The 25,944-nt window shown below is 43.4% G+C and overlaps 1 protein-coding gene across 1 annotated transcript; it reads left to right on the top strand.

Moving 5' to 3' along the window:
- The first annotated feature begins 230 nt into the window (after positions 1–230).
- On the top strand, positions 231–7,595 carry RCVRN (recoverin). The gene is made up of 3 exons (XM_069654471.1): positions 231–715; positions 6,280–6,391; positions 7,092–7,595. The coding sequence occupies exons 1-3, from the start codon at positions 335–337 to the stop codon at positions 7,205–7,207; spliced, it is 609 nt and encodes a 202-aa protein (XP_069510572.1). The 5' UTR covers positions 231–334; the 3' UTR covers positions 7,208–7,595.
- The last annotated feature ends 18,349 nt before the right edge of the window (positions 7,596–25,944 follow it).

Genomic DNA, 25,944 nt, shown 5'->3' with positions numbered 1-25,944 from the left:
CTGAATACAAATGTGTGTGTTTTGAATCATTCATGAATACACATGTTACATGTTTTTGACATAGTTGATATTATGGTTGAAATTAGGTAAAATACACAAGTTCACATGTAAGATGCAATTAGCTGATTAACATGCTGTAGACACGCAATAATACAAAGTGGAGAGGCGACTCTTGGGTGACGTTTAAGCCATCTTAATCCTTTTAAAAGCCTTATCTGGATTTAAAAGTCCTCCCTCCAAGCCATTTTCCAAAGGGTTGAGACACACGCTTTGCATTGTTTGTTAACACTAAGGCGGGGTGTGCACGTTGGTCCATACTGAAGCTTCCGGAAGGATGGGAAACAGCAAGAGTGGAGCACTCTCAAAAGAGATATTGGAAGAACTCGCGTTGAACACCAAGTATTCACAGGACGAACTCTGCACTTGGTACCGGACTTTCTTAAATGAATGCCCCACTGGGCGGATCTCCAAGCAGCAGTTTGAGAGCATCTACGCTAAGTTCTTCCCCGATGCGGATCCAAAACTCTATGCACACCATGTCTTCCGGAGCTTCGACGCCAACAACGACGGCACCCTGGACTTTAAAGAGTACATCATCGCCCTACACATGACCTCCTCTGGAAAAACCAACCAGAAGCTGGAGTGGGCTTTTTCACTCTACGATGTCGATGGGAATGGAAACATCAACAAAGTAGAAGTGCTTGAAATAGTCACAGTAAGTGTAATATTGGGTATTTATTGTTAATGTAATTCTTGATAACTCACACACACACACAGACACACACGTACAGTGTACACATGTGTATGTCGATGCAATGTAACACTTGCATATTTATCATTAACTATGTTGAGAAATATATATGCTATACAGTACTTTCAGCTACATAATAACACCCGCATATAATTTTAGGAATACATATAAGTGCATTGCTCATAGAGACAATACCTCTAAAAATGCACGAGTGGTAATCAATCAGTGCGAATGCATGACATGTAACCAAACCATGCCCAAACATGGTGAAGATTTCCATTGAAGAGTGTTGTATCCAACACTGGAGCTCATTATGAGTGTTCCGGTATTTTGTCTAGAATTGCCACCACACTCTGCTTACTGTTACCACCACTCACATTGTGCCGAAATGCACCAGATTGTGAATTGTGGCACGGTAAGGTTGCTGCCTGTTCTTGGAGACCTGAGGACTCCCTATGAGGATTTACCATGGGGGCTAATTCTAATGGTCGAAAATAGTGCCCTTTGGAAGGTATACCTCAAACTAAACTCTAGCGGTATCCTCTCGTCACCACCTACCACATTTCTTGGATGTTCACCACCAATTTAACAGAAATACTGCCATTGTATTGCCACTTGTTCTCGCACCACCAAACTCATAATAAGGATCACGGTGTGGCTGTATTTTTACATCAGATGTCACATTATTTCAACGGGAGACACACAATTCATAAGGTTCAGGCAGTGAACACGGGAGGATTTCCCAACCTGGGGGGGAGAAAAAGGGGGCGGGAAGATCAGGTGTCAAGCAAGACACCATTAGGGAATTAGATAAAAATAAAAATATTACTCATGTTAAAAAAAAAGAATGAGTTTAGAGAGCCCGCTGAAAAGTTTCTTAAAAAAACATTTGCTAGAATATAACTTAAAAGAAATTAAGTGACACTATACTCGGCTACCAATACCGCCACCCATTACAGTGGAATTACTGCCAGTTTGCAGGTGGCAGGCAGTATGGCAGATATTTCTCTCATTCTTGGAATCCACAAGACTCCATGGGGATTTTGCAGAATGGCCATTGATTGTAATTCGGCCCACAGAAATTCCCCCATGTTTTGCCAATTAAGTAGAGGATGTACCTCCAGCACCTTGCTGGATATTTCACTTTAAATGCATACGCGTAATTTGGCCGTGCAGTCCAAATGATACTTCAATCTTTGTGATTTTTGAAGTTGATCAGAGACTGGCGTGTGTATCAAAGTATTCTGGGCAGCTACAACCAAGCCGAGCGGTAGAAATGGGGCCCTGACGTCCGCTCTTTTTCACCTGCCCCCCTTCTCGGGAAGACTTCCCAGTTCGGAGCAATAATGAAAGCATTCGAAGTTGCAGTTCGTAGAAGGCATGTGATATGGCATTTATGTTAGTATGAAGTGAGGAGGAACTTGAGTCATGCAGTGCCTCGCTGAGGAATACTTTTCATGGCCCAATGTTGCTTACTTAGTAATTATGTGAGGGATTGTTGCAAATGTCAATGTAAAGGGGTGCTTTGAAAAATGTACCCATTTAGACACAAGACCATTTATTTGCGATGTACTTTGCAAATACATCTGCTGGTGAAGATGAGTGTTTGGGTCTCCTTGCGTGGGACAAACATATATGTGTACATGATGAAACCTGACATACATATAAGATCTATTGTTTCTATTATAGTTGAATTTAGTCAATTCTAAGTTACTTCTTTATTTATATGAAAATACTTGTGTGTCTGTGAGCGCGCGCTTTTATTCCTGAAGGTATTTTCGTCAATTGGTTTTTATCTATAATTGTACATGCAGATGTGCAGAGATACACACAGAGCTACAGATCAAGAGTTTGAGGGGCACAGGCATCTTGCTAGCAGGAGAAAAACAGACAGAGATCATGGAAAGAAGACGAAAGAGAGATTCAGGAGGGGACATTGACATAAGATAGAGAAGTAGAAAGAGGACTGTGAGGAGAGGCATAGACAGCAAGATGCAATGTATGCATTGGATTGATAAAGCACACGCTTAGCTGTGAAGCAAACCAAGCCACATCTAAGGGTGAAACATCCAGAGGGTTGCATGCAGCATGCAAGGTTAGCAGAGGCAGGTGGCATGGAGGAACAAGAGAGACTAAGGAAGGAGACAGACTGACAGCAACAATTCTGACAGAAAAGGATGTTGAGGAAAGGAGACAGACAGAGAGCAACAGAGAAGCCAAACATAGGAAAGGGGACAGCGTGTGGCGATGACAGGCAGAGTAAAGCAGAAATCGAGTTTGAGAATTGCCACCATGTCACGGTACTCAGGGAAACCCACATACCACACAACACAAGTATGACTTCACAAAATGACTCCTGGCAAATATAAAACACTTTTGCGGCAATGATGTACCTAATATTCTAGTCTGGAAGGGCTTAACAAGGAAATATACTTTAAGGTGACACGATATATCTCGCCACCCCCGTTATAACACTTTCCACTTTTATGCAGGGTGGTGGTGCCTTTGTGGATCACACGCTCTTCCAGGTTTGAAATATTCCTGAAATGTTAGGCTGTGAAACATGTAACAAGATGACTCAGCTTCTAGACATATTGTGACGTCCTTCTTGCTGTCCACTCTATAGGATATTTGAAGGTCCATGTCATGTGCATTTTCCATGGTTTCTGACACAGGTGTACGCCAGATGACACATATATAAAGCATGTCTAGTTAGAATATCGTCTTGGGACCATGATATGATATGATATGGTATTTGTAACGCGCCTATACACATGTGTTTCAAGGCGCGACGAGGCAGGGAGGGGGGGACAAGGGGAGACAGACAACGATCTTACTAGGCCAGGTGTCATTCATATCGCGCAAGTGCAGGGGTGGGGGAGGGGGAAAGTGCAAGGGGAAGGGGAGGGGGGGAAGTGCAGTACAAGGTAAGTGGCGTAACGTAATAAATAAATAAATAGGGCCAGCTGGTGGCAAGTGTGAGGTAAGTGCAGAACAAGTGCTGGGGGGGGGGGGCTGTAGGGATACAGAGACAGTACCGCAGTGCAAAGGGGTTCCAGGGCATCAGTGCAAGTGGAGAGTGGCAGGGCCCAGGGCCGAGGCCGTTTAGAGTGGTCCAGTTGCAGGATCAGTGCAGTTTCAGTGAGGAATTAAATTAGCTGTTCAGCAGGGGAGAGGGAGAGAGAAAGCAGAAGCAAAGAGGAAGGTTTTGAGGTGCTTCCGGAACCGGAGATGGTTCTCCTCAAGTTTCAGGGAGGCAGGAAGGCTGTTCCAGAGGGAGGCCCCTGCCGCGGAGAGAGATCTACCCCCAGCTCGTTGCTTCGAGAAGCGGCTAACCCTGAGGGAATTGGAGGCGGATGAGCGAAGGGCTCGGGAAGGAAGATATTTGGGAAGAGAGAGTTGAAGGTATTTAGGACACAGGCCCCAGAAGGCCTTGTGGACAATGCAGAGGGTTTTGAACTTTATCCTCGCAGCCACTGGGAGCCAGTGTAGAGATTTCAGTCCTGGAGAGATACGGTCCCTGGGCTTGAGGCCAAGGACAAGTCTCGCAGTTCTGTTCTGGATGAGTTGCAGAGGGCGGAGAGTGGAGGCAGGCAGATTAAGATAGAGGCTGTTACAGTAGTCCAGCTTCGAGAGAACCAGGGCTCGGGAGACAGTGAGCTTCTGGGGGAAGGAGAGGAAGGGAAGAATACCTCTGAGGAGGTGCAGCTGGTAGTGTGACCTCTTGGCGACGTCAGAAATATGAGGAGAGAAGGAGAGTGTGGAGTCGAAGATGACCCCAAGGTTTTTTGCCTTGATGGTAGGAGCAGGGAGGGGGCCAAGGGAGGCAGGCCAGAGAGCTACAGGGAAGGAGGGAGTGGGAGTACCGATGAGTAGGATTATATCATTTGACATAATGGGCCGGGTTCACAGAAGTGTTGCATAATGACACGATTCCATTGAAAAAACACTCCGTCAATCAGGCCCGATGTCTGCATATTTGTAACGCAAGTTCAATAACGTGGAGTAGAATCATTGAGCCATATAGGAAGGATGAATTATTTGAAAATTATAAAAAAATTGAGCAACATTGATTTTCACATTTATCAATCACAGGTGCTAATCAATAATGATCTACTTTTAAAATGACATATCTCCCATTAGCACCAAGTAGAGTGATGCCAGTCAATTAAGGGGCTATAGATGTAAGCTTGAACTGCTGGTATAAGCCTGTGTTCCTTTACTGCTCCAGAGCCACTCCACACAGGTGCATTTTTTGTCACAAATATTTGTACTGACATCATTCAGGGTCTCTACTTCCCCCACTCCCGTTAGTCCCCAATCTCCTCTTCCGCCACACTACCAGGACATCTGTCTCCTCAACCCCTTGCCACTCCATACCTCAACCCCATTCCCCCATTTACCCATTCATAGCCGAGCACGGCTCCATGGCTCCCCCCAAAATGGAAATAGTAAAGGGACAATGGGCCTCGTTCCAAGTTGGGCAGAGCAGTAAAAAAGTGGTGGTAATTCCGTTACTGCCACTTTTTGGGTGGTAATGTTAGAATTACCACAGCGGAATTACCACTTGCTGCAATTCTGCCAAAAACCCAGTGCATTCCAAAGACTCAAACAATTTGGACTAAAACTGCCATACCACCACTTGTTATCCTGTGGTAAACCCACGGACCAAGTAGTGGTAACAGTAACCATTTTTGGTGTTAATTCGTTAGAATTACTGGAAAACTCGGATTGAGGCACAATTTCCCTTTACTCTCTCACAGCCACGATTTCTGTACGCAATTTATGGGACAGTGGCAGTCATAGATCATGCAAAGGGAGTTTCCCCATTAAAAAAAAAAAAAAAAATCATGAACACGCAATTTACATCCTGGTTGAACACCAGGGATGCTAATCGCATTAATGTTGCTATTCTCAGGCAGGCTTGGCCAGGAACGGCTCTAAGCCCAGCCAAGGCCCTCACTTCAAGTAAGCCGACTTTGGCTTGGTCTGGCAGATGGTTAACAGCCAATCCCACATGAGTATAGTGAAATTAACTCCACGTTGTAACATTGGAGAGGTGACGAGCCATTGTAAACCCTGTGGCAGTAGAGGGCCTTAACCACTATTACAGAGCTTGATGTTTCCGTTTTAACAGTCCACCTCAATGCTATTGCAAAATCCTACAAGGACAGTGTTCATTGCAAGGTTATTTGCTGTTTCTTCAAGAGTTGTCTTTGGTTGTCTAACAATTGTAACATGCTTTTGTGATTTTGTCCATCCTATTATATTTGCATTACAGGCCAGGGGGCTAAGGGTGTTACCGTCTTTACGTGCTTGCAGCTTGGACTGGGGCCCATAACTCAGAAGAAGGCCGATAACACCTGTTTGAGCCTGTTATGCTTCAGTATTTGCTTTCTACTTTAAGGACTTTGTTCTGATGCTGAACGGTCGATTGGATCTGCTTCTAATTAAGAACGCTATATTAAACGTCCATTTGCCTTATTTAGCAAAAATTAATTACATTGATTTTGATTTACTTTACACAGGCAATTTTCAAAATGATCAGTGCCGAGGAACAGAAAGAGCTACCGGATGATGAAAACACACCCGAAAAGAGAACTGAGAAGATCTGGGTGTATTTTGGAAAAAAAGACAATGGTAAATAGAGCAGTAATAACCAATACTGAAAAGCATATTTCTCTTTTAAACTAAACCACACATTGCAGCACGTTTGGTTCTGCTATGTTACCGAGTGTTGACATAGTTGGCCACTGCCAGGTGCATGCTTTTTGGTGCTTATGCAGTAGACATGGGTTATGTTACATTAAGAATCTTTTATATTGTGCTTAAATACCATCATAGTAGTCTCGCAGCCCCAAAGGCTTGCCTGGACATTGGCGTGTTGTGTCCCCAACTGGGGTAGCCACAACATAGTCTGTAAAGGAAAGAGAGAGGGAAGCGTTAAGTGAAAGGGGACAAAGGGTGCAGTTGAAATAAAGAGCGGATCCCACTGGATATAGTGCAAGTAAAGGCCAAGGGTACTTGTATGGAGGGTGCTTTGTGATGCAGCCCAAGTAGATCGTGGATCAGGATTAAACATCATTTGGTCAAATGAACAACATGCAACAGCAAAGGTGACAATTTATAAGCATGTGGTATGGTTGTTAATTCATGTTAGGTGGGTATTGGACTGGGACTGCGGCAAACATGTCAAGTAGCTTTTTGGTCACTGCAACATTTTCGAACAAAATTGAATAATATTTCCCTATTGAAAAAAAAGTCAGCCGGTCTTCAGTGTTGTGTTTGGAGACACTTGCTAATCTGGCTTGATTTGATTAAATTTGCCATTTCCCTTCAGAAAAAATATCCGAAGGGGAGTTCATCCAAGGCATCATGAAGAATAAGGAGATCTTGCGCCTGATCCAGTACGAGCCGCAGAAGGTGAAGGAGCGACTGAAAGAGAAGAAGCACTAGCCCGCAACTGAAAGAGAAGAAGCACTAGCCCGCGACTGAAAGAGAAGAAGCACTAGCACTGCAGTGGCTCAGTGTCCTAAGACTGTTTTCTGCAGCACTGTTTACACCACAAGGATCATTGCAAGCCGTAGCCATGTGTGTGCACCGTATGCTCTTTCACATGAACTCATCTGCTGCAGTTATTGTCCTTAATTTTCACCTGGAAAGGTATATTTAAAACTCGTGTTATGTTTCCGTGTACAGTCATTAGGCTAACAGCATTAATCCCAAGATTAAAGTTAATGCCTACTTAAACCTTCAAGGTCATTTACTTTAATCTCGTTTTGTTTTCTGTTGAGCTGTATTGTAAAATGGGTATGCTGGAATAAATGTTATATGTCTTTCAAGAGCTGGCATGCGTTAAACTACACTTCATTTTCAGATATTGAACAGCGATTTTGCATGAACAGGGATTGTCTATATAGGAGTTGAGAGCAGACCAGTAGGCGAACAGATCGGTATTGTGCTGCACTGAACATAATAGGATAACTTGAATGTGCCCAATTGATGAATGGATCACACACAACCCAGTCTCACCATATGTCTCAGACTAAGGGGTTAATGCCTATCACAGATTTTAATCTACCTGTGCACAATCCAGCCATTCATCCTTCCATGGTTGGTCAAATCATAATCATTAGATTACAGCATAGAAAATATGCGATTCAAAGTACCTAGAAACACTTCAGTGTGTGATGTGTTCTGCATATAATATAATAATTTAGCATTTATATAGCACTACAGACCCGCTGGCATCTGAGCACTGCTTTTTATTACCCACGGTATGTGGTGCTCATTTATTGACCTCGGGAAGGATAAAAGGCTGAGTTTGGCCCTGCCGGTATTTGAACCTGCGTCGGCAGGCTCTGCACGGATGTCAAAACGAGCCCTCTACTCGCTGTGCTATCTGACCGACATATAGAACTCTTGATTACCTATCAACAGCGGGGATGTTCCGATCACCATCTGATATACCACGAGAGGGAAGCTGGAGTTGTCTTTGATGTCCCTTGGAAACCCAAGTTGAAATAAGTCCCAATTTGTTGACCTATCTTTCCTTATATGTTGGGCAGGTCATCCCGCATTCTTTCCCCACCATCTGTGCTGTTCCCTAGGGCCCGTCAATGGAGTGAGATCCAAAGGTAAGCTTTCGAGAACCATAGGCATTTTTGATGGACATATCTGTACTTTAAATGCTCCCCCTAAAACCAAAATTAACTGGCCTCCTATCAACTCTATTTTCTCCCCAAAAGGTAAATGAGAAGCAGCTGTTCTATTATCTTCGACTTCCTTTCCACGTCAATTAAAAAGTAAACACCTGGTGTCCTGCCAACCTCCCCACTTTGCCCAGTTTTCTCTTTCCTTGAAGCCGAGGAGCGCAGTTTCACAGCTGACGGAGCTGCAGCTGTGAGTCTGGCAGAGGTTCCTGGCCTAAATTACATGAGTAAGGAAGGACAGGTTCAGTAGTGGACCTCGGACACAGACACTAAGTGCAGTGGTTCTGCTGCCTGAGAGCATGGGAGTCAACACGCCTGCTTCTCAGCCATAGCCACGGCTCTTGCACTGTCACTGCTTTTGAGGGAGGATCAGACACTTTGACCACATTTAATTTTCTCTGTTTTTACTCATGCCTTAGGCATGTTTAGTCTAGGGGAAGATAGAAGCAATGCCATGCCATGTTCCTTTGCCATGGCATCCGACCATTGATGTATTATCACAGGAGACAAGACAGAAAACAGCATTAGAGCGGTTACATGCTGATAATGCTGTCCTATGGAAGACATGCACAACATAAAAATTGATTATGGTCATAATCCCAGAAAATTAGTAGTAACCAATGCCTGACCCTGAGTTCAACCAACCCAGTAACACCAACCTTAAAAGGAATCTCATGAAACCAAGAAGAGGAGAGAATGAAGTTAAAAAAGATATGAGCTATACACAAGTCAAGGAGGGAAGATGACCAGACAAGCAAGAGACGTGTGTTCACCATTAGACCATCAGCTGGCACGTCCGTGCAACGTCAACGTCCAGCTTCAGCAACGCCAAATGGGTCCAACACATTTAGGTGGATGGAACCAATAGGTTAATATCAATTTGCCAACCTTAGGAACACCCATCTGTGAGTCCTACCAACCCACTCCAACTTTCAGAGGAACCTTCAACATTGCTTTTTTTCACAGAGGCTTTCCGTACAGCCAGCCACAATGGGACCACACTGATCCAACGAGAGATGGATAGCAAAATCGTTATAGGACATTCCTATATTACTAACTTGAGGCATACTATCCAAGAAGCCCCTTAAAGTATGCCACCAGACTGCAACTTTCTCTCAAGGTATGGCCTGTCACTGCAACAACAGTTGACCAACTGTAAATGGTCCTAATGACCACACAGTGAAATTCAAGCGCAAAACAAAACAGCCACAACAAAGTATAGAAAGAAGTCAAGAGGAAGGAAATGCAACACAGAAAACGTGATTCTCAAATCAGCAGATTGGCCTAGTCTTCACGATTTGTTTACAAAAATCTTCTAATATTTTAATTCAATAACAGGCATTTACGTTTTTAAACATTGTAATTTATGGTTTATTATTAATAATTAGAACATGCTGGTTGAGTAAGTTGTAATGTTTCATCTCACTGATCTTGACAATCTGATGGTTCTATGTCACTTATAACTTTTATCACATTCATCAACATTACAGCATTTTAGGCTGTAGTGACATAGCTGTGGACACTGGATGGCATGGTGGGAGAAGATGTGTGTCTGAAGTTCCAGGTAGGTGGAAATCCAAATATGCGTGCCATGCAGTCGATTGCTGAGTCTGACTGCAGTGTATGTTATTATGCATATTAGTATTAAGGGAGGAGGGTGTGGTGGACTCCTGCCAATGAGGAGGCTCAGAATGGAGTCCTTACCACATAGGGAAAGACCCTGATCCCAGCCTCTTCAGAGCAGGAGACTGCCATCTTTGCTTGCTGTAATGAAGTTAAGTGTGGTCCATGCGTCCCTTGCCTCTTTCTGCCACCCCAGCCCCCTTTTCAACGTATCTGCTCTCCTCCCTACCCCAAATCCACTTATCTGCGCTTCTCTGTCCCTCGCTGGGGCTGGGAACAGGACTTGTCCCTGTGCATCTCTGCCACGCGATTAGCCACCATGGACAGGGAGAAGGGACTACATGAAGTCCCTTCTCAGGTTCCCTGGTGCCCATTTTCTCTGTTTACTTTTTTATAGCATTTTTAATAGCCTCCGTGGAAAGGGAGAAGTGATTCTGTGTAGTCTGTTCTCCACGATCCCTGGCGACCATTTCTCTCACTGAGAAACGGCTTTCACGCTGTTAGACAACTCGAGAAAAATTACTATTAGTGTCCTGGTACAATGTGCAATAGAACCCTGTGGGGGAGGAGGGGGTTACACGTCTGGTAATGCCCCAGAGCTTACATTAAGGCCCTCGCTTTGCTCATGCTTGTAACTGACAGCCCAGGATATTACCAAAACCGGTAATGCCCCCCCTCGGGTGCTATTGCTTTAGTAAGATGCAATAATTATCTAAAAATATTTGCACTATGGAAAAAGTTAAGCAGACTCTTCTTTTGCAATGTTGTAGCTAAACATAAAAAGAAATGTAGCCAATGCATTCATTTAAAATGTTGACCTATGGCCCCACCTAGTTGAAACTTTTTCATTCAAACACAGCTGGGAAGAATATGAAATGTGAAGACGGACACGCAGTTTGTAGGTATTGTTTGGTTTGTTACACACCTATTGACTGCCCATGGCATCTGCTGCCAGTGTTATTTGTGTGCTGCCTGCTGAGAGTCAGAGGCTTAATTGTGGCAGTAAATCTACTAATGTTGTAATGAAAATGTATTAGCCAAGTGTGCCTTCAGCCACTTGATAATATGTGTTCATTTCACTGAGGTCCTGGTAAAACAAACATTAACAAAGCCAATAGTGTTGGCGTGTGTATGGGGGTTAGATTTGCCAAGCACTGCTATCATATGCCTAAGTATTTACATTACTTTTCAGCTGTTGCTGTTTAAGGGCCTGATATTACAATGCTTACAGTGCCCAGCAAATGGCTATGCCTTGTCTACACACAAACTCAAACTGGTTGCTTTGCCAATGCTTATTATGTTATGTAACAAGAACAGTAAAAACATGGATTGCTACATGTTTGCAATAGTACAAACGTCTTCAGATGAAATAGATGTGTAGACAAAATGTTAGCTCTTAACACAATTATGCAAGCAACAACATTGGTGCCAAATTAATTTGATCCATTCTTTGCACAAGGGCAGATAATGTTGGCAATTTTGATAATTGCCAACATTGTTGCTGCTGGTGATACCTGTCTGCATCGGTCTTAGCACTGACCTAAAATCCAGATGTTCACTTAGGTTAGGACTGTGTCAATGCAAGTCCTTGCTCTGGTGGTTGCTTTTGTGTGGAAGTTAATACTAGTACAACTCAAGTAATTGCACCAGCACTAATAGCAGCACACATCTGGTCATTCTGTGCAAGTCAACAGCTGGCTGGCGCTGGACCACTGGAAAACATCCCCTACCCCATTGTGGAGCTCTCCCAGGGCCAGCGACTCTTCCAATGCAGGCGGACATGAGGGCGCTCAGAGAAGCATGGCGCGTTATGGAAACACAGGTGTTCTGTACATTTTGGAGAGCTTGGGGCTTACTTAGTAAGTGCTAAGGTATCTATGTGCTTCCTGAATTCCCATGAGAAATCGTTGTAGGCTCCTCCCAGCCCAGCACTAGGCTTTGATCTTAACTCTGCTGTCGGAAAGAATAGCCTATAAAACCAGGAGCCTGAAGAGTGTCTCTGTTAGAGATGCCTCCACACTTCATGTGTCCTGAGAGATAGCCGTGCCGTCAGGCCTTGAACCTGTATAATTTCTGTAATCGCAGAAATAACCGTGCCAACAGTCCATGACTCTGTAAAATCCTGGTAACTCATAGATGTCCATGTCATCAGGCCGTGAGCCTGTAATATCTCTGTAACCTGACAGATAGATATGCCATGAGCCCCTTAACCTGTGCGACATCTGTCACCTAAGCGATAGCCGTGCCGCCAGACCCTGAATCTATTCAATCTCTGTAATCTGACACCTAGCCGTGCCGACAGGCCCTGAGTCTGTAGGATCTCGGTAACCTAAGATATTGCCATGTAAACAGGCCCTAAACCTGCAATCTCTCCCAACTTTACAGAGAACCGTGCCGCCAGGGCCTGAGCCTGTAAGATCTCTATAGCCTGACAGATAGCTTTGCCTGTTAAATTGCGCAACCCAAGCTGTAGATGTTCTCTTGCAGGAAATGATCATACACACTAATTGTGACATGCATGCAAAACGTGAAATACAAATATGTTTTATTGAACAAAACATGTAAATCCCTACAGTGGCATTACCAGCCTGAATTTTATTAGGAACATATTTAAAGTGACCCAGCAAGATCTAACATGTTCTTTAGATCTGGATTCGTCACTTGGCTCGCTTATAATGCGTGGCAGATCTATCCGCGTGCTTTGGTTTGGGAGTCCTGAATAATAGACACAATTGGGCTGCTCGGAATCTCTGGATGATTATAAATAATACAAGTGTCCCTTTGTCCACATGATAGATGAGCCTACTGCGCTTACAAGCACGTTTAGCAGCCAGTTGTATGTTCTTTACTATATTACTCTATGTTGCATATCACACGAAGCTGTACATATAGGTCACTCGTCCAAGCCCTCTGTACGCTAGACTGGTCCCAATACTGTGGTGCAGGCTGCAGGCATGCCGTCAGCGGCCGCTGGTGCAATCTCTTCTCCTTCGTGCACACAGGACAGCCTTGCCTGCTGCTTACCTTAAATCTGGGCATTCTATGTTACACACAAATTATCATTGTGCATTATTGCAGGGTTAAGACTATACTTCACCCCTTGTTTGTTCTCAGGTGAAAATGTACATCTCTGCCCCTTCCCCAAATGTCTCCCCCTTGAGTGAGTCTCATAGTTTAGATGCACTGCAATACATTTACCATCATCTATTGATCCGTGTGAATGAGGGTGTGTGTGTAACGGGTGAATCGATGCATGGAATTGATATGTGGAGGTGGGGTGGAGGGATGATTGGATGATTATGGATGGGTGGAGGTTGGGTGGATGAATGGGTGGAGAGATGATTGGTTAGATGGACGAATGGATATGTACCAGTTGGGGGGATGAATGGATGGATGGGTGGAGTAATGACTAGATGGATGGATGTGTTGCAGTTAGGTGGATGGATGGTTGGATGGATGGATGGATGGATCTATTTAGATTGATGGATGGACGGATGGATGGTCGGATGGACAAATGATTGGAAGCTTGGAAGGACATATGAATTGATGATGGGTGGATATATAAATGCTTGAATTAACCTCTATGTCTTGGTTATGACCTTGCACCATTTGTGTTATGTATATGTGTGCATACTCAGTTTACTAATTGAACGTATCGTATATTTTGGTGACCATTGTTTTACCAAATGAGGTCTGCTTTTTCAATGAGAATTTCAGCACAGTCTTGGGATTGAATTGGCTGCTGTGTCCCGGGGTTTCCCGGTTTCAGGCATCCACCTATTAATTCAACCAGGCACACCAACAGAACATAAATACGTTTAACTCTTTCCTAAAATTCAGGACATTGCATTCTGGTCTTAAATCAAGAGAATGTGATTTACGCCAAGGGTCCTATTACCACCAGGTGTTGCCCACAGATAATTTGGTAACATTGTGTGATGTTCATCACAAAGCTCCATGAAGCATAGAGGGCTCCTTGATTTTGTAAACATCCTAGCAGTGACAGCCCATTCCTTTCGACCACTTCCAACAACCTGTGACAAAAACAATGCTGGATACCTTCTCAGTGGGAGACTGAAATGGCGGGGGTCTCTCTTGCTAAACCTAGCCATAACGGGAAGCCGATTGGCCTACCTGGGTCTGCTCCTATACACATGCAGTAGCTTTCCTCTCTGGTTCTGGTGTTGAGATGCCCTGTAACTTACTGAGTGCTCCATCACCAAGGTCATGCAGCCATTTTCTTATTCTTAATCATCATTCTAGGCATTAGTGTCAGGTCTGGAAAAGGTGTATTAGCCTTTATAAATAATTGCAGTATGTGGATTAAATAAAATCCGTGTCTATTTCCCTTTCCTCTCTCGGCTCAGGGAGAAAGATGCACTTTGGGGTCTTGACTTTAGGCAGAGAACGCTGTGGTGAATCAAGGTTGTTCCTCGACTCACACAAATAAGATTTCTCTGAATCCCTGTTCCGAGAAGGGAGAGGAGTGGCTTGTCAAACTGGCAACGAGATGTGCTGCTGGCATAGTGAGAGAAAAAAACACTTTGCACCTGCTGCAAAAAGGCTTCCGGCTCCCTCCACACTGATTAGCATCACCGCTGAAATAGCACAGTGGTAGAATTATTTCCTCCCATGTAAAAATAGCCTGGTTCATTTCCCCATTAAGGACTGAAGCTAAATTGATGAAATGACATCTACAAAACCTCAAAGACGCAAGGAAATAAAATAAAACCTACTTTCAAAAAGCAAGAGGAACACAGAGAGCCTCATCTACCATCTCCCAGGAGGAGCAAACCAGATAACCTGGAGCAACCCCCTTACATAGGAGAGCTAATTGGAAATCCTAATTGACTCAAATGATATTTGAACTGACGAACAGGGAAGGAAATAGCCTGGGAGGCTTTGATGTAGGCACTACTTCCCCCAATAGAGAGTTCAGCCAATCAGTAGTTGGCTAGTGGAGACAGGACTGAAATTCACTAATTCAGTTGCATGTTTTGACGTTTGTTTGTGCTTTCAAATGTTAATGTAATCGATTTTGTAAAAGGTTTCACAATCAAACACAAATAAAATAAAAAAATAAAAAATAAAAATAAAATTCAGTTGCATGCTGTCTCCGCTGGGAGCTGGTTCCCTGTCACACTGGTTCTGTGGGGGAAAAACAATGGAAAAGAAGCCTGAAACAGGGGAAGGAAGGCTGACTTGTGCCTGGCAGCTACTCTGCTATGCTGAATAGGGAAACCTGAGATCAATCTTAGCTAAACCCAGAGGGGGAGAAGAAGCCTACACACCTACAAATCCAGGAACCCAGGGAAGAAAGGAAGCCTGTGCTAGCCTATGGAAGGGGATAGGCAACCTAAAGTTCCCCAGTGAAGGAGTGACTGTGGTCAGCCTGACTACTCCAGGAAGAGAAGAGGTGGGAAGGGTTCAACCCAGAGCAAAGGGGACATGATAGAGACTCATCCCCCTGTTCCGAGTGAAGAGGGAAGAAGCGCTGAGCCCAGTTCAAAAGAGTCACGTAAGAGATTCATCCCCTCACTCTGAGTGAAGATAACCCAAGAGAGTGAAGACACCCCAAGAGAGGGTGTGAGAGTGAGGATACCCTGATAGAGGGAAACAGAAATCAAGAAATGCCAGAAAATGGGGAGATAACATTGATACTATTGAGCAGCGATGAAAGAGAAACAAAAGAGAATAACCTAAATCAAGAGAAAGAGTGTGAAACCCATAGTGGAAAAGAAACAGCCCGGATTGAGGGAAAAGTGAAAATGGCCCCCAGGCATGTCAGGATAAAGAGGTACATAAATATCCCAAATAAGCCTTTATTTTTAACATTTTTCTGGAACATTTATCCATCACAATGGCAACTGAAGAACTTCCTATACTGGGGAGAAAGTCTGGAACAGAAGAGGGCTAGCATATTTTTAGTTGTTGAATCCTTTAGTCGTATGTCTGTTAGTTTATATAAATGTAGTAGGCTATAATAGGATTCAGGCTAGGGACTTTGTTTTTATTCATCCCAGAATATCCTTTCCTTGAGCATTTGAGGTTTAGAATAGGGAAGCTATCACTTGGAGGTAACTTTCATTGTTTTAGTTTGTTATTTTCTTTGAAGCTCACTAAGAGGTCAGACTAATTGTAAGAGAAGATAATAGAAGTCCATGAACATGATCTCCCAGAGTCTGAGTCCTACTTCGGTCTTGCCACAACCCATAGAAAAAGAATGTAAATCCAATTGACCAAGGGTGCATTTTACATGCAGAGGCTTAAAGGGCCATTGGTTGTATATCACTGCTGGTATTGAGTATTTATATTTAAGTGTGACGGTGGCATGCATTTCATTTATAATATTTGATATTAAACCACTCCTCTGAAAGGCCACCTCAGAGTCCTGGGGAAGAAAAGCGTAACAGAGTAGTGTGATGTGGATTAAAGTGAAAAGCATATGAAGGTCTGTTTGATAGACTGTGGGATGTACTGACCCACTCCGATATGCTATGCAGCATCACCCTGCCAGTTATGGGGAAAGCAACTGCAACAATGGTGGCAAAACCCTTGTGCGCACCAAAAACCTACAAAAACCGTGTACTTCAGCACACAAACATAAGGATGCACAACCTGCCACCCATGGTGCATGTGCAGTGCAATAGAGCACACCCTGCAGAAATGTGCCAGTGGACTCCATGACCAGAAAACAGAGTGCAGAGAGAAAAGCAGCACTTTGCAAGTGAAACCCCAAAATGTGCCTACAAATGACATTTGCTTTGTTTCCAAAAACTCCAAAATTGTCAGGGATAAGGTTTGGGGTAGAGGACGGCACTTCCTGTACCCAAAACGTCGTTAAATATGGAAAAAACTACATTTCGCAGCATGCTTGGAGAGTGTGTAGTTCGAAGGTTTCCCGTGGGCCTCCAGCTGGGATTAATTAGGAGCTGCTTAAAGTTTGCTGCCACCCGTGCCTCAGTGCAGGTAATTACAGTTTATCAGCATGGGAGCCGAAGGACTGTGAAGCTTCTCCTCGGGCTGTGGTGGTGATTATTTGCAGGAGAGAGCAGGAGCAGGAGAGAGCAGTGAATCAGCTTTACTTTTCGTGATGGGCAACTGACTTCAGGGTCCGGATCTCCTCGTGAGGCATCCGGACCGCCAGTTAAGTGCATTTCTTCATTGGCTTGTTTCTGAAATCTGTGTTCTTTTGGTTGCTTATCTGTTTTTACCTTGCTGAAAGTGTTAGAGGAATCACTCCACTAAGCGACAAACTGATTAACATTATTCCTAACCCAGTATGCAATTTCTAGGAGAGAATCATCTTTAGTTCATTTGATTAATGAAACATTACAAAGTGTCTCACAGCAAGAGGGCACGCGTTTGGTGGAGTTGTTGTTGACTCATTGTTTGTCGCTTCACTGTGACCCGTGGGCCCTGAGTCTTGTCTCTTAATGCAAGGGATATCCCTTTGTTTGTGCCATTTCGCCTGTTTGCCAGTGTCAAGTGGAATATTCCACCGTTTGCTTCAGTATTATGTCAGTATTAAAATCCATGTTCTTTGTCTGGAAAGTAATGTCTGATATGAACAGTGCTAAGGATATGCTATGCTAGGTACTCCATGGTTTTCTATCCTTGTATGCAGGAGGTTATTTTTAGGTATTAGGAGGACAGGTTAAAGGGTTCAGAAGTAGAGTACATGTATAGGAGTTTTTGACCCACATTGTAGTCATTTTCATGTGCTTGCTTGTTATGTTTTCCCCTTCTTCCCTTTGTCATTCCACCCCCATTCCCTAACTTCTCCTCTGTGGTTCGGGAGAGGGGGTCGAGTACCCTATCCTCCCGTTGTGAGTTTGACAGAATTACCTGCCCCCGATTTTGGGGTAATTGAACCACCCAGGCCAAATGGATACATATCCTCCCTCTTTAGCGGACGTGCTAAAAACACTGCAAGACATTCAAGTGGAGTTAGTGCAGGCAAACAAGAATCAAGTACATTGAAAGGCCAGGTTCAGGGTTTGGTAGCACAAAGAACCCCTTTGGATGGGGCTGGAACCTCTACAGGGGGTCAAAGTGGTAGAGTCCCATCTGCGGTGATTCTGCAGCCCCCTAGTAGGGTGTCTTTAGTGGCACCAGAAAGGTTTGCAGGAGATCCCTGGAAATATATGACCTTTTTAACACAGTGCCGTTTGCATTTTTTGTGTAAACCTACAGCCTTTGAGTCTATACAGGCTAGAACTGCATTTGTTATTTCATATTTAACCGGAGATACGGCCAATTGGGCCAACGCTTTGGTGCAAAAGGATGATCCTCTACTGTATAATTGGGATGGTTTGCTGGGGAATTTGGAAGACTGTTTGATTGCCGGGAAGTTTCCCTGGCTCAAGACAAAGAATTGTTAGCTTTAAGACAAGGAACACGCGATTTGGTTTCATACGTTACTCTATTCAACAGGTTAGTGATTGAAACAGATGTTATTTTACCAAGGACTAAAGGAAGAATTGAAGGATGATATTGCTCAGGTAGACCCACAACCTAATACATGCACAACTATGATTGATTTAGCATTAAGGTTTGATCATCGTATAAGTGAGCGCAAGGGAGATAAGAAAAGACCAGAAGTGTTGCCTTTTGCTAAATTGGATCGTGGTAAGGGAAATAGGAATACTGAGGGAGAACCTATCGAGATTGGTGGACTGATAGGGCCATTGTCTACAGCAGAAAAGGAACAACGAAAGGCTAATAACTTGTGCCTATACTGTGGGCAACCAGGACATTATATTAGGGCTTGTCCAAATACTCCAAAGAAAGGAGCAGGCGGGGACTGAAACAAGGTGGAAGTGGGAAAAGGATTGGGCCGGCCATAGGGGGAACTCAGGTGACAGGCCCAGAAAAGACTAGGTTCCCTACATGCATAGCTTATACAACAGGAAAGAGAAATTCACATTTGTACATTCTGGTGACTAATCTTTGCTTGTACGAAACAAATCGTGTCTGCAATGGTGGACTCTGGAGTCACCGGTAACTTCATTGACATTGGATTGGCTAAAAGGTTGAGTTTACCATTGAGGGAGAAAGCACAGGTGGAGGGGGTGCAATCGGTGGATGATTCACCCTTGGTTTCGGGGCCCATTTGTCAACAGACTCAGCCCATTCACATGAGGTGTGGGTCCGGACATATTGAGGAAATTGTATTTGATTTGATAGGAGCTCCTCAGTTTGACTCATTTTGGGTATGCCTTGGTTAACTCAACACAATCCCAGAATTGATTGCGTTACGCAGAAGCTGGTCTTTGCAGGGTTGGAATGTGAGGATCATATGGAAGAGGAGATGCGTCCAGCATTATTTCTGGCAGAGCAAGGGGCAGAATCTCAGATGGTGGGAGCAATGGCTGTGAGTATTCCAAACTAATTTCAAGATTTGTCTAAGGTCTTTGACAAAGGGGGAGCTGACAGGTTACCACCTCAGAGATCCTATGATTGCGTGATTGATTTGGAACCAGGAGCTAAATTACCTTTTAGTAGAATATACGCTTTGACTGAAACAGCATTTACGAGAATACCGGGATGATATGTTGAGTAAGGGTTTTATTAGACATTCAACTTCACCTGTGTCGTCACCATTATTCTTTGTCCCTAAGAAAGAGGGCACTCTTAGGAAATGTATTGATTATCGGGCTCTGAATAAGGTGACCGTGAAAAACAGGTACCCCTTGCCGTTGATGTCAGTATTATTGGATCAAGTTAAGACGGCAGTAGTTTACACCAAACTAGATATGAGGGGAGCCTATCACTTGATTCGTGTAAAAAAGGGGGATGAGTGGAAAACGGCCTTCAGGACAAAGTTTGGTTTATTCGAATACTTGGTCATGCCTTTTGGATTATGCAGCGCTCCTGCAGCCTTTCAATACTTTATGCAGGAGGTGTTGAGTGAGTTCTTAGATTTGTTTGTTATAGTATATATTGATGACATTTTGATTTATTAATCTACTGAAGAACAACATATAGGTCATTTAAGAGCTTTGTTGAAGTAATTACAAGATTATCAGTTGTATGTAAAACTAAAAAAATGTGCTTTTCATACCACACAAGTGGAATTCCTTGGTTTTATTTTGACTCCCTCTGGTATTGTGATGGACAAGAAAAAAGTGCAAACAGTTACTGAATGGCCAGCGCCTCAATGCATCAAGGATATTCAGTCCTTTTTGGGTTTTGCTAATTTTTATTGACGATTTATTTAAAATGTTTCACAAATTGTCACACCCATTACAAAATTATTGAGGAAGGCCACTAGGTTTTGTTGGAACTCTGAGGCAGAAGAAGCTTTTCAAGAGTTAAAGAAAGCATTCATGTCAGCACCGGTATTGAAACACCCACATCCGGAAAAACCTTTCCAAGTGGAAACTGTTGCTTCCAATTTGACAGTTGGGGCAGTGTTGTCCCAAAAGGATGAGGAAGGCGTGTGTCATCCAGTAGCTTCCTACTCTCGGAAGCTTACAAGCTGTGAACAAAATTATTCTATTAGTGACAAGGAGGCCATTAGAGCAGCATTTTTGGAATGGCGACATTATTTGCTAGGGGCCAAACATCAGGTTACGGGGGTCACTGATCATAAGAACTTGCAGTGTTTTAAGACAGCTCATACATTGAGTCCCAGGCAATTACGGTGGTCACAATACTTTAACGAGTTTAATTTTGTGGTCACTTTTGGACCAGGAAAAAAAAATGGAAAAGCTGCCGCAAAATCTTGAAAGCAGTATGACAGAAGTTAAAACTATCCTTCCTGTGGAAAAGGTAGTGGGAGCTGTAATGACTCAGTTACTGAGACAGGTGAAACAAGAAATGAAAAGAACGGAAAATGTGAAATGGGGAATGGAGAATCCATTAGAAACTTTTTGCAATGGTCTTCCCTATTATGCAGGAAAGTTGTATTTACTGACGCTTGCTTTGCAAAGGAAAGCCACAAGGTATACTGGAGAAGTATTTCTGCTGGCCAGGATTAAGACAGGACGCTATTAAATATATTCAAGAGTGTGAAAGATGTGTACGAAGTAAAACAGATCATACCAAAAAAGCAGGGTTGCTCCAGCCCCTACCAACTCCGGAAAAGGTCTGTACACATATATCCATGGATTTCATTACTGATTTGCCTCCTGGTGATCAGTATGATACAATGTGGGTGGTGGTGGATTATCTATCGAAACAAGCCCATGTTTTACCATGTAAAGGTATTCCTGGAGCAGGGGAATTGGCAAAGTTGTTTTTGCAACATGTGGTCAGGTTAGATGGTCTACCTCAGAGTATTGTATCCGATAGAGGTCCTCAATTCACCTCCAAATTCTGGCGAGCTTTCTGTCAGATGTTGGGAATTGACTCTGCTTTGTCCACCAGTTACCACCCACAAACGGATGGACAAACAGAGAGAGTCAATCAGACGCTGGAACAATATTTATGCTGTTACTTAAATGATGGCCGAGAATCTTGGGTACAATCCTTATGGTTGGCTGAGTTCACGTATAAAAATACAGAACACGCATCATTGGGTATGGGCCCGAATGAATGTTTGTATGGTCAAGTACAGAATATGTTACCCGAGCATTTACTGGATATGGAGAATATTCCTATGCTTCAGGAAAGAAAACAGTTACTTCTCAACATTATACAGAAGGCACAAGTCAATTCAGAACTGGCTAAAGAAGAGTATAAAAAGCATGCAGACAAGAGAATGAGAGAGGCTCCTCAGTACACGGTGGGAGATAAGGTATGGCTATCTACTCACAATTTTCCATTGAAAGGACCTTGTAAATTTGCCCCTAAGTTTATTGGACCATATGAGGTGTTGAAATGTATATCTAAGGTGGCAGTTAACTTGAGGTTGCCTCAAAAATAAATTAAAGATACATCCAGTGTTCCATGTGTCTTTGCTTAAACCCGCAGCTCCGGGGACACGAGTGCAGAGACCTCCAGCACTTATTAAGGATGGGCAGACGGAATATGAGGTGAAAAAGATACTGGATTCAAGACGAAGGCAGAAACAATTGTGGTACCTCATTCAATGGGTGGGGTATGACCAGAGGATTGTTCATGGGAACCGGCTAGTGTGGTTCATGCACCTCGGTTGGTGCGCCAGTTTCATTTGCATCATCCGGAGAAAGCAAAACATGGAAAGGGCCCTGAGAGAGGAGGTACTGTCAGGGATAAGGTTTGGGGTAGAGGATGGCGCTTCCTGTACCCAAAAAGACGTTAAATATGGAAAAAACTACTTTTTGCAGCATGCTTTGAGAGTGTGTAGTTCAAAGGTTTCCCGCGGCCCTCCAGCTGTGATTAATTAGGAACTGCTTAAAGTTCACCGCCGCCCCTGCCTCAGTGCAGGTAATTACAGTTTATCAGCACTGGCAGCAGCTGAGGACGTGAGCGGATGAAACCACGCTAGGACGCCGAAGGACTGAAGAAGCTTCACCTGGCCCGTGGCTGTGATTATTTGCAGGAGAGCAGGAGCTGGGCCTCGTGGTGAATAAGCATTACTTTTCATGATGGGCAACTGACTTCAGGTTCCGGATGTCCTCGTGAGGCATCCGGACCGCCAGTTAAGTGCATTTCTTCATTGGCTTGTTTCTGAAATCTGTGTTCTTTTGGTTGCTTATCTGTTTTTACCTTGCTGAGAGGGTTAGAGGAATCACGCCACTAAGCAACGAACTGATTAACATTATTCCTAACCCAGTATGAAATTTCCAGGAGAGAATCATCTTTAGTTCATTTGATTTATGAAACATTACAAAGTGTCCCTCAGCAAGAGGGCACATGTTTGGTGTAGTTGTTGTGACTCATTGTTTGTCGCTTCACTGTGACCCGTGGGCCATGAGTCTTGTCTCTTCATGCAAGGGATATCCCTTTGTTTGTGCCATTTCGCCTGTTTGCCAGTGTGAAGTGGAATATTCCACTGTTTGCTTCAGTATTATGTCATGTCTGAGTATTTAACCCCATTTTCTTTGTCTGGAAAGTAATGTCTTATATGACCAGTGCCAAGGATATGCTATGGTAGGTACTCTATGGTTTTCTATCCTTGTATGCAGGAGGTTATTTTCAGGAATTAGGAGGAGAGGTTAATGGGTTCATAAGTAGAGTACAGGTATAGGAGTTTTTGACCCAAATTGTACTAATTGTCATGTGCTTGCTTGTTATGTTTTCCCCTTCTTCCCTTTGTCATTCCACCCCCTTTCCCTAACTCTTTCTTCCCCCATAGGCTGCCACTTGGCTTCCTGTGTTATTCATTATTAGGCGCCCGTGCCAGCCATGGTGGGAGGGTCGATCTATTTAGCTTCTGTGGTTCGGGAGAGGGGGTCGAGTACCCTATCCTCCCTTTGTGAGTTTGACAAAAATGCCCATAACACAACACTTGTCAACATTCAAAATCTTGCCTGTTGCTAAAATTCATGTATCTAATGAAACATTGTGAACATACAAAGTTCCAATGTGAAGAGCAAAACATTCTTCAGACAAACTGGATTGTCTGAAAACTGACAGCATAGGCCAAAATCTGGATGCAGTACCCGGGGCTACCTGAAAGACAGCTGTTAGAGGAGTACTGAGGAAACATTAAAATTACCTAAACCTAAAAACTCTGCTGGATTAGCAAACATAAAAAGGATTGTTGCCAAAAAGGAATACAGATTTTAGTTGTGTTTTTTCACACATATTTTATGGCCAAGAAGGAAATGTATTTATGTTTGATGTAACACATTTGGTTTTTGCTGAATTTAGGAAGTTAATTAGCCTGGCTGAAGCGGCAAGAACTGGAAAAGCAGGTTTTTCTCCCAGAAGGAGGGCCTTCCTCTCATCAGAAACTCACTGCGCGTTAGAACAGAATCTTGTCTACAGAAAGCGAAGGAACAATGACAAAGCTGCAGCCCAGGAAACTGGAAGTGTGAAGGGGGTCATAAATGGTCACTGGAAGGAACGAACAAGGATGGGATGCACTGGACTGCAGGGAGACAAAAAGGGGCGTACCATCTGTTGCTAAACATGAACAAAGAACCGGTCTTAAGACTCATAACTTGTCATCCAAAAGGGTGAAAAATATAAAAAGGACAAAGTTGTTAATTTAATTACTGGCTGCACTTCTGAAGAGGAGGTAGAACTGTGTGACATGATCTGGACAGGAATGGCAATATATATGGTTTTATGCTAAATTTATTACTGTTAGAATTGTGAAAATCTACATGCATATCCCTATGTTAAACATGCACATTTGTGGATATTTGCATAAAATGTGGAAATTGTGTTCATAGCAAAAAGGGCAGAATTATGAAAGTTGAGACAAGATCCCACCGCTGTGGGGTTTTGAGGAATAGCTGCTACATAAAATATGGCATCTTTGAGTGTGATTTGTATAAAGGTGACCAATGTAGAAATGTACATTTAGTATCAAATCCGATTTTGAGACCAGTGGCTAAAGGGAGGTCTCTGAGGTCTGTAAAGCAAATCATAAAATGTGACATCATCCGGCCTTGATCCAATCACTCAAATTGCAAGGTGGAGATGAAGTGTGGGCCTATCCCAGCTCACAGGGGCAAGCTTAGCTAAACCGGCCCATACACCCCCTTTGTGATGTCATTTTAAAGGATAAATAGAGACAGCTGTCAACACAGAGGGACTCACTGATCCAGCCACTTTCCTGATTCCGGTGAAGCACTCTGCACCAGCATCCTTCATCCAGCTTTAATATTCTTCCAGATCCAGATGCAAGACTCTTGCCAGCAATAGAGACTATAGATTTCCAGCAAGGCCCAAATCCTCAAATGTATTCTCCCTGCCCAGTAAAGAACTGTGTGGTGTGAGAAGGCCTTGTGAACCAGTATCCTGAAATCCTCTGGCTTGCCAACACTAGTCTTGCCTGAGGAACGTGCCATCCAGCTGATTCAAATACCCCCAGACTAGGAGGGCAGATCCTGTGCCAATCCGGCGACCGGCCTAGAGGATCCAGTCCCGTGCCTGATGTGCTCTCTTTCCTAAACCAGACCCAATTCATTACCAGAACTGACGCTCCCATTTAAAAACATTTAAAAACTTATCCTGTGAGTATTAATAGGAAGAACTGTGTCCCATTGTATAATTGCATTGTCTTATCCCTATCTCAAACCCATCCTATCTTTCATTCAAAACCAGTATTGTTAGGAGTATCTTTGCATTGTCTTATCCCTATCTCAAACCCATCCTATCTTTCCTTCAGAACCAGTATTGTTAGAACTATCTTTGCGCTGACCCTTTTCTCACCTGAAGAAGTCGAGTTTCCTTAGTAGGCAGGTCACCCTGATCAAGTGACTGTAAGATCCCTGTGTGGCATTTCTGTTTTCCATTCTCGCACCTATTTTACAAAAACGACCTTTGCTAAAACCTCTATTAATCCCTCAGTTTTTGTGATAGAAACGAGATTTCAACTCCTACTTGTACCTAACATCCATAGCTATCACAAGCATTTCAAAACAGTGAGATTATCCTGTTATCGCGAATCTCGCGCAATAAAAAGTTTGCCGCATTTAAAAAAATCTGAAATGTTTACATGTGTAAAAAAAGCTTTAAACTACTTCCATCTTGGACTTTAAGATTTCAAATGTTTTCTGCTGACTAAATCATTGCTTATGCTTGTGTGCAACTGTTCAAAGTGGCTCCCATAAGAATTTATAACAATTTATAACAATTTAAGTACTTTTGACCGCATTTGGTGTTTTGCCCAGTCAATTCTAAAGACAATTGTAAAAGCCATCTGACAGCTGAAAAGTCAATTCCGTTTTTCTCTTGTGTTTTATGGGGGGAAGGTGGGACTGATTTTCTGTTTGATTTGTGCTATTCCCGAATACCTGCTATCTCCTCCTATCT

Source organism: Ambystoma mexicanum, chromosome 3q (assembly GCF_040938575.1).
Source record: "Ambystoma mexicanum isolate Mex_15411 chromosome 3q, UKY_AmexF1_1, whole genome shotgun sequence".
NCBI classification, from domain to species: Eukaryota; Metazoa; Chordata; class Amphibia; order Caudata; family Ambystomatidae; genus Ambystoma; species Ambystoma mexicanum.
The sequence above is the reverse complement of the archived record's forward strand: the minus strand, read 5'-3'. Positions and strand labels throughout refer to the sequence as shown.

Bases quoted from the DNA above. Each gene is read 5' to 3' on its own strand.
- RCVRN (XM_069654471.1), top strand. From the start codon at position 335: ATGGGAAACAGCAAGAGTGGAGCACTCTCAAAAGAGATATTGGAAGAA. The intron at 716-6,279 runs GTAAGTGTAATA...TACTTTACACAG, and splicing joins AAGTGCTTGAAATAGTCACA to GCAATTTTCAAAATGATCAG. The intron at 6,392-7,091 runs GTAAATAGAGCA...ATTTCCCTTCAG, and splicing joins TTTTGGAAAAAAAGACAATG to AAAAAATATCCGAAGGGGAG.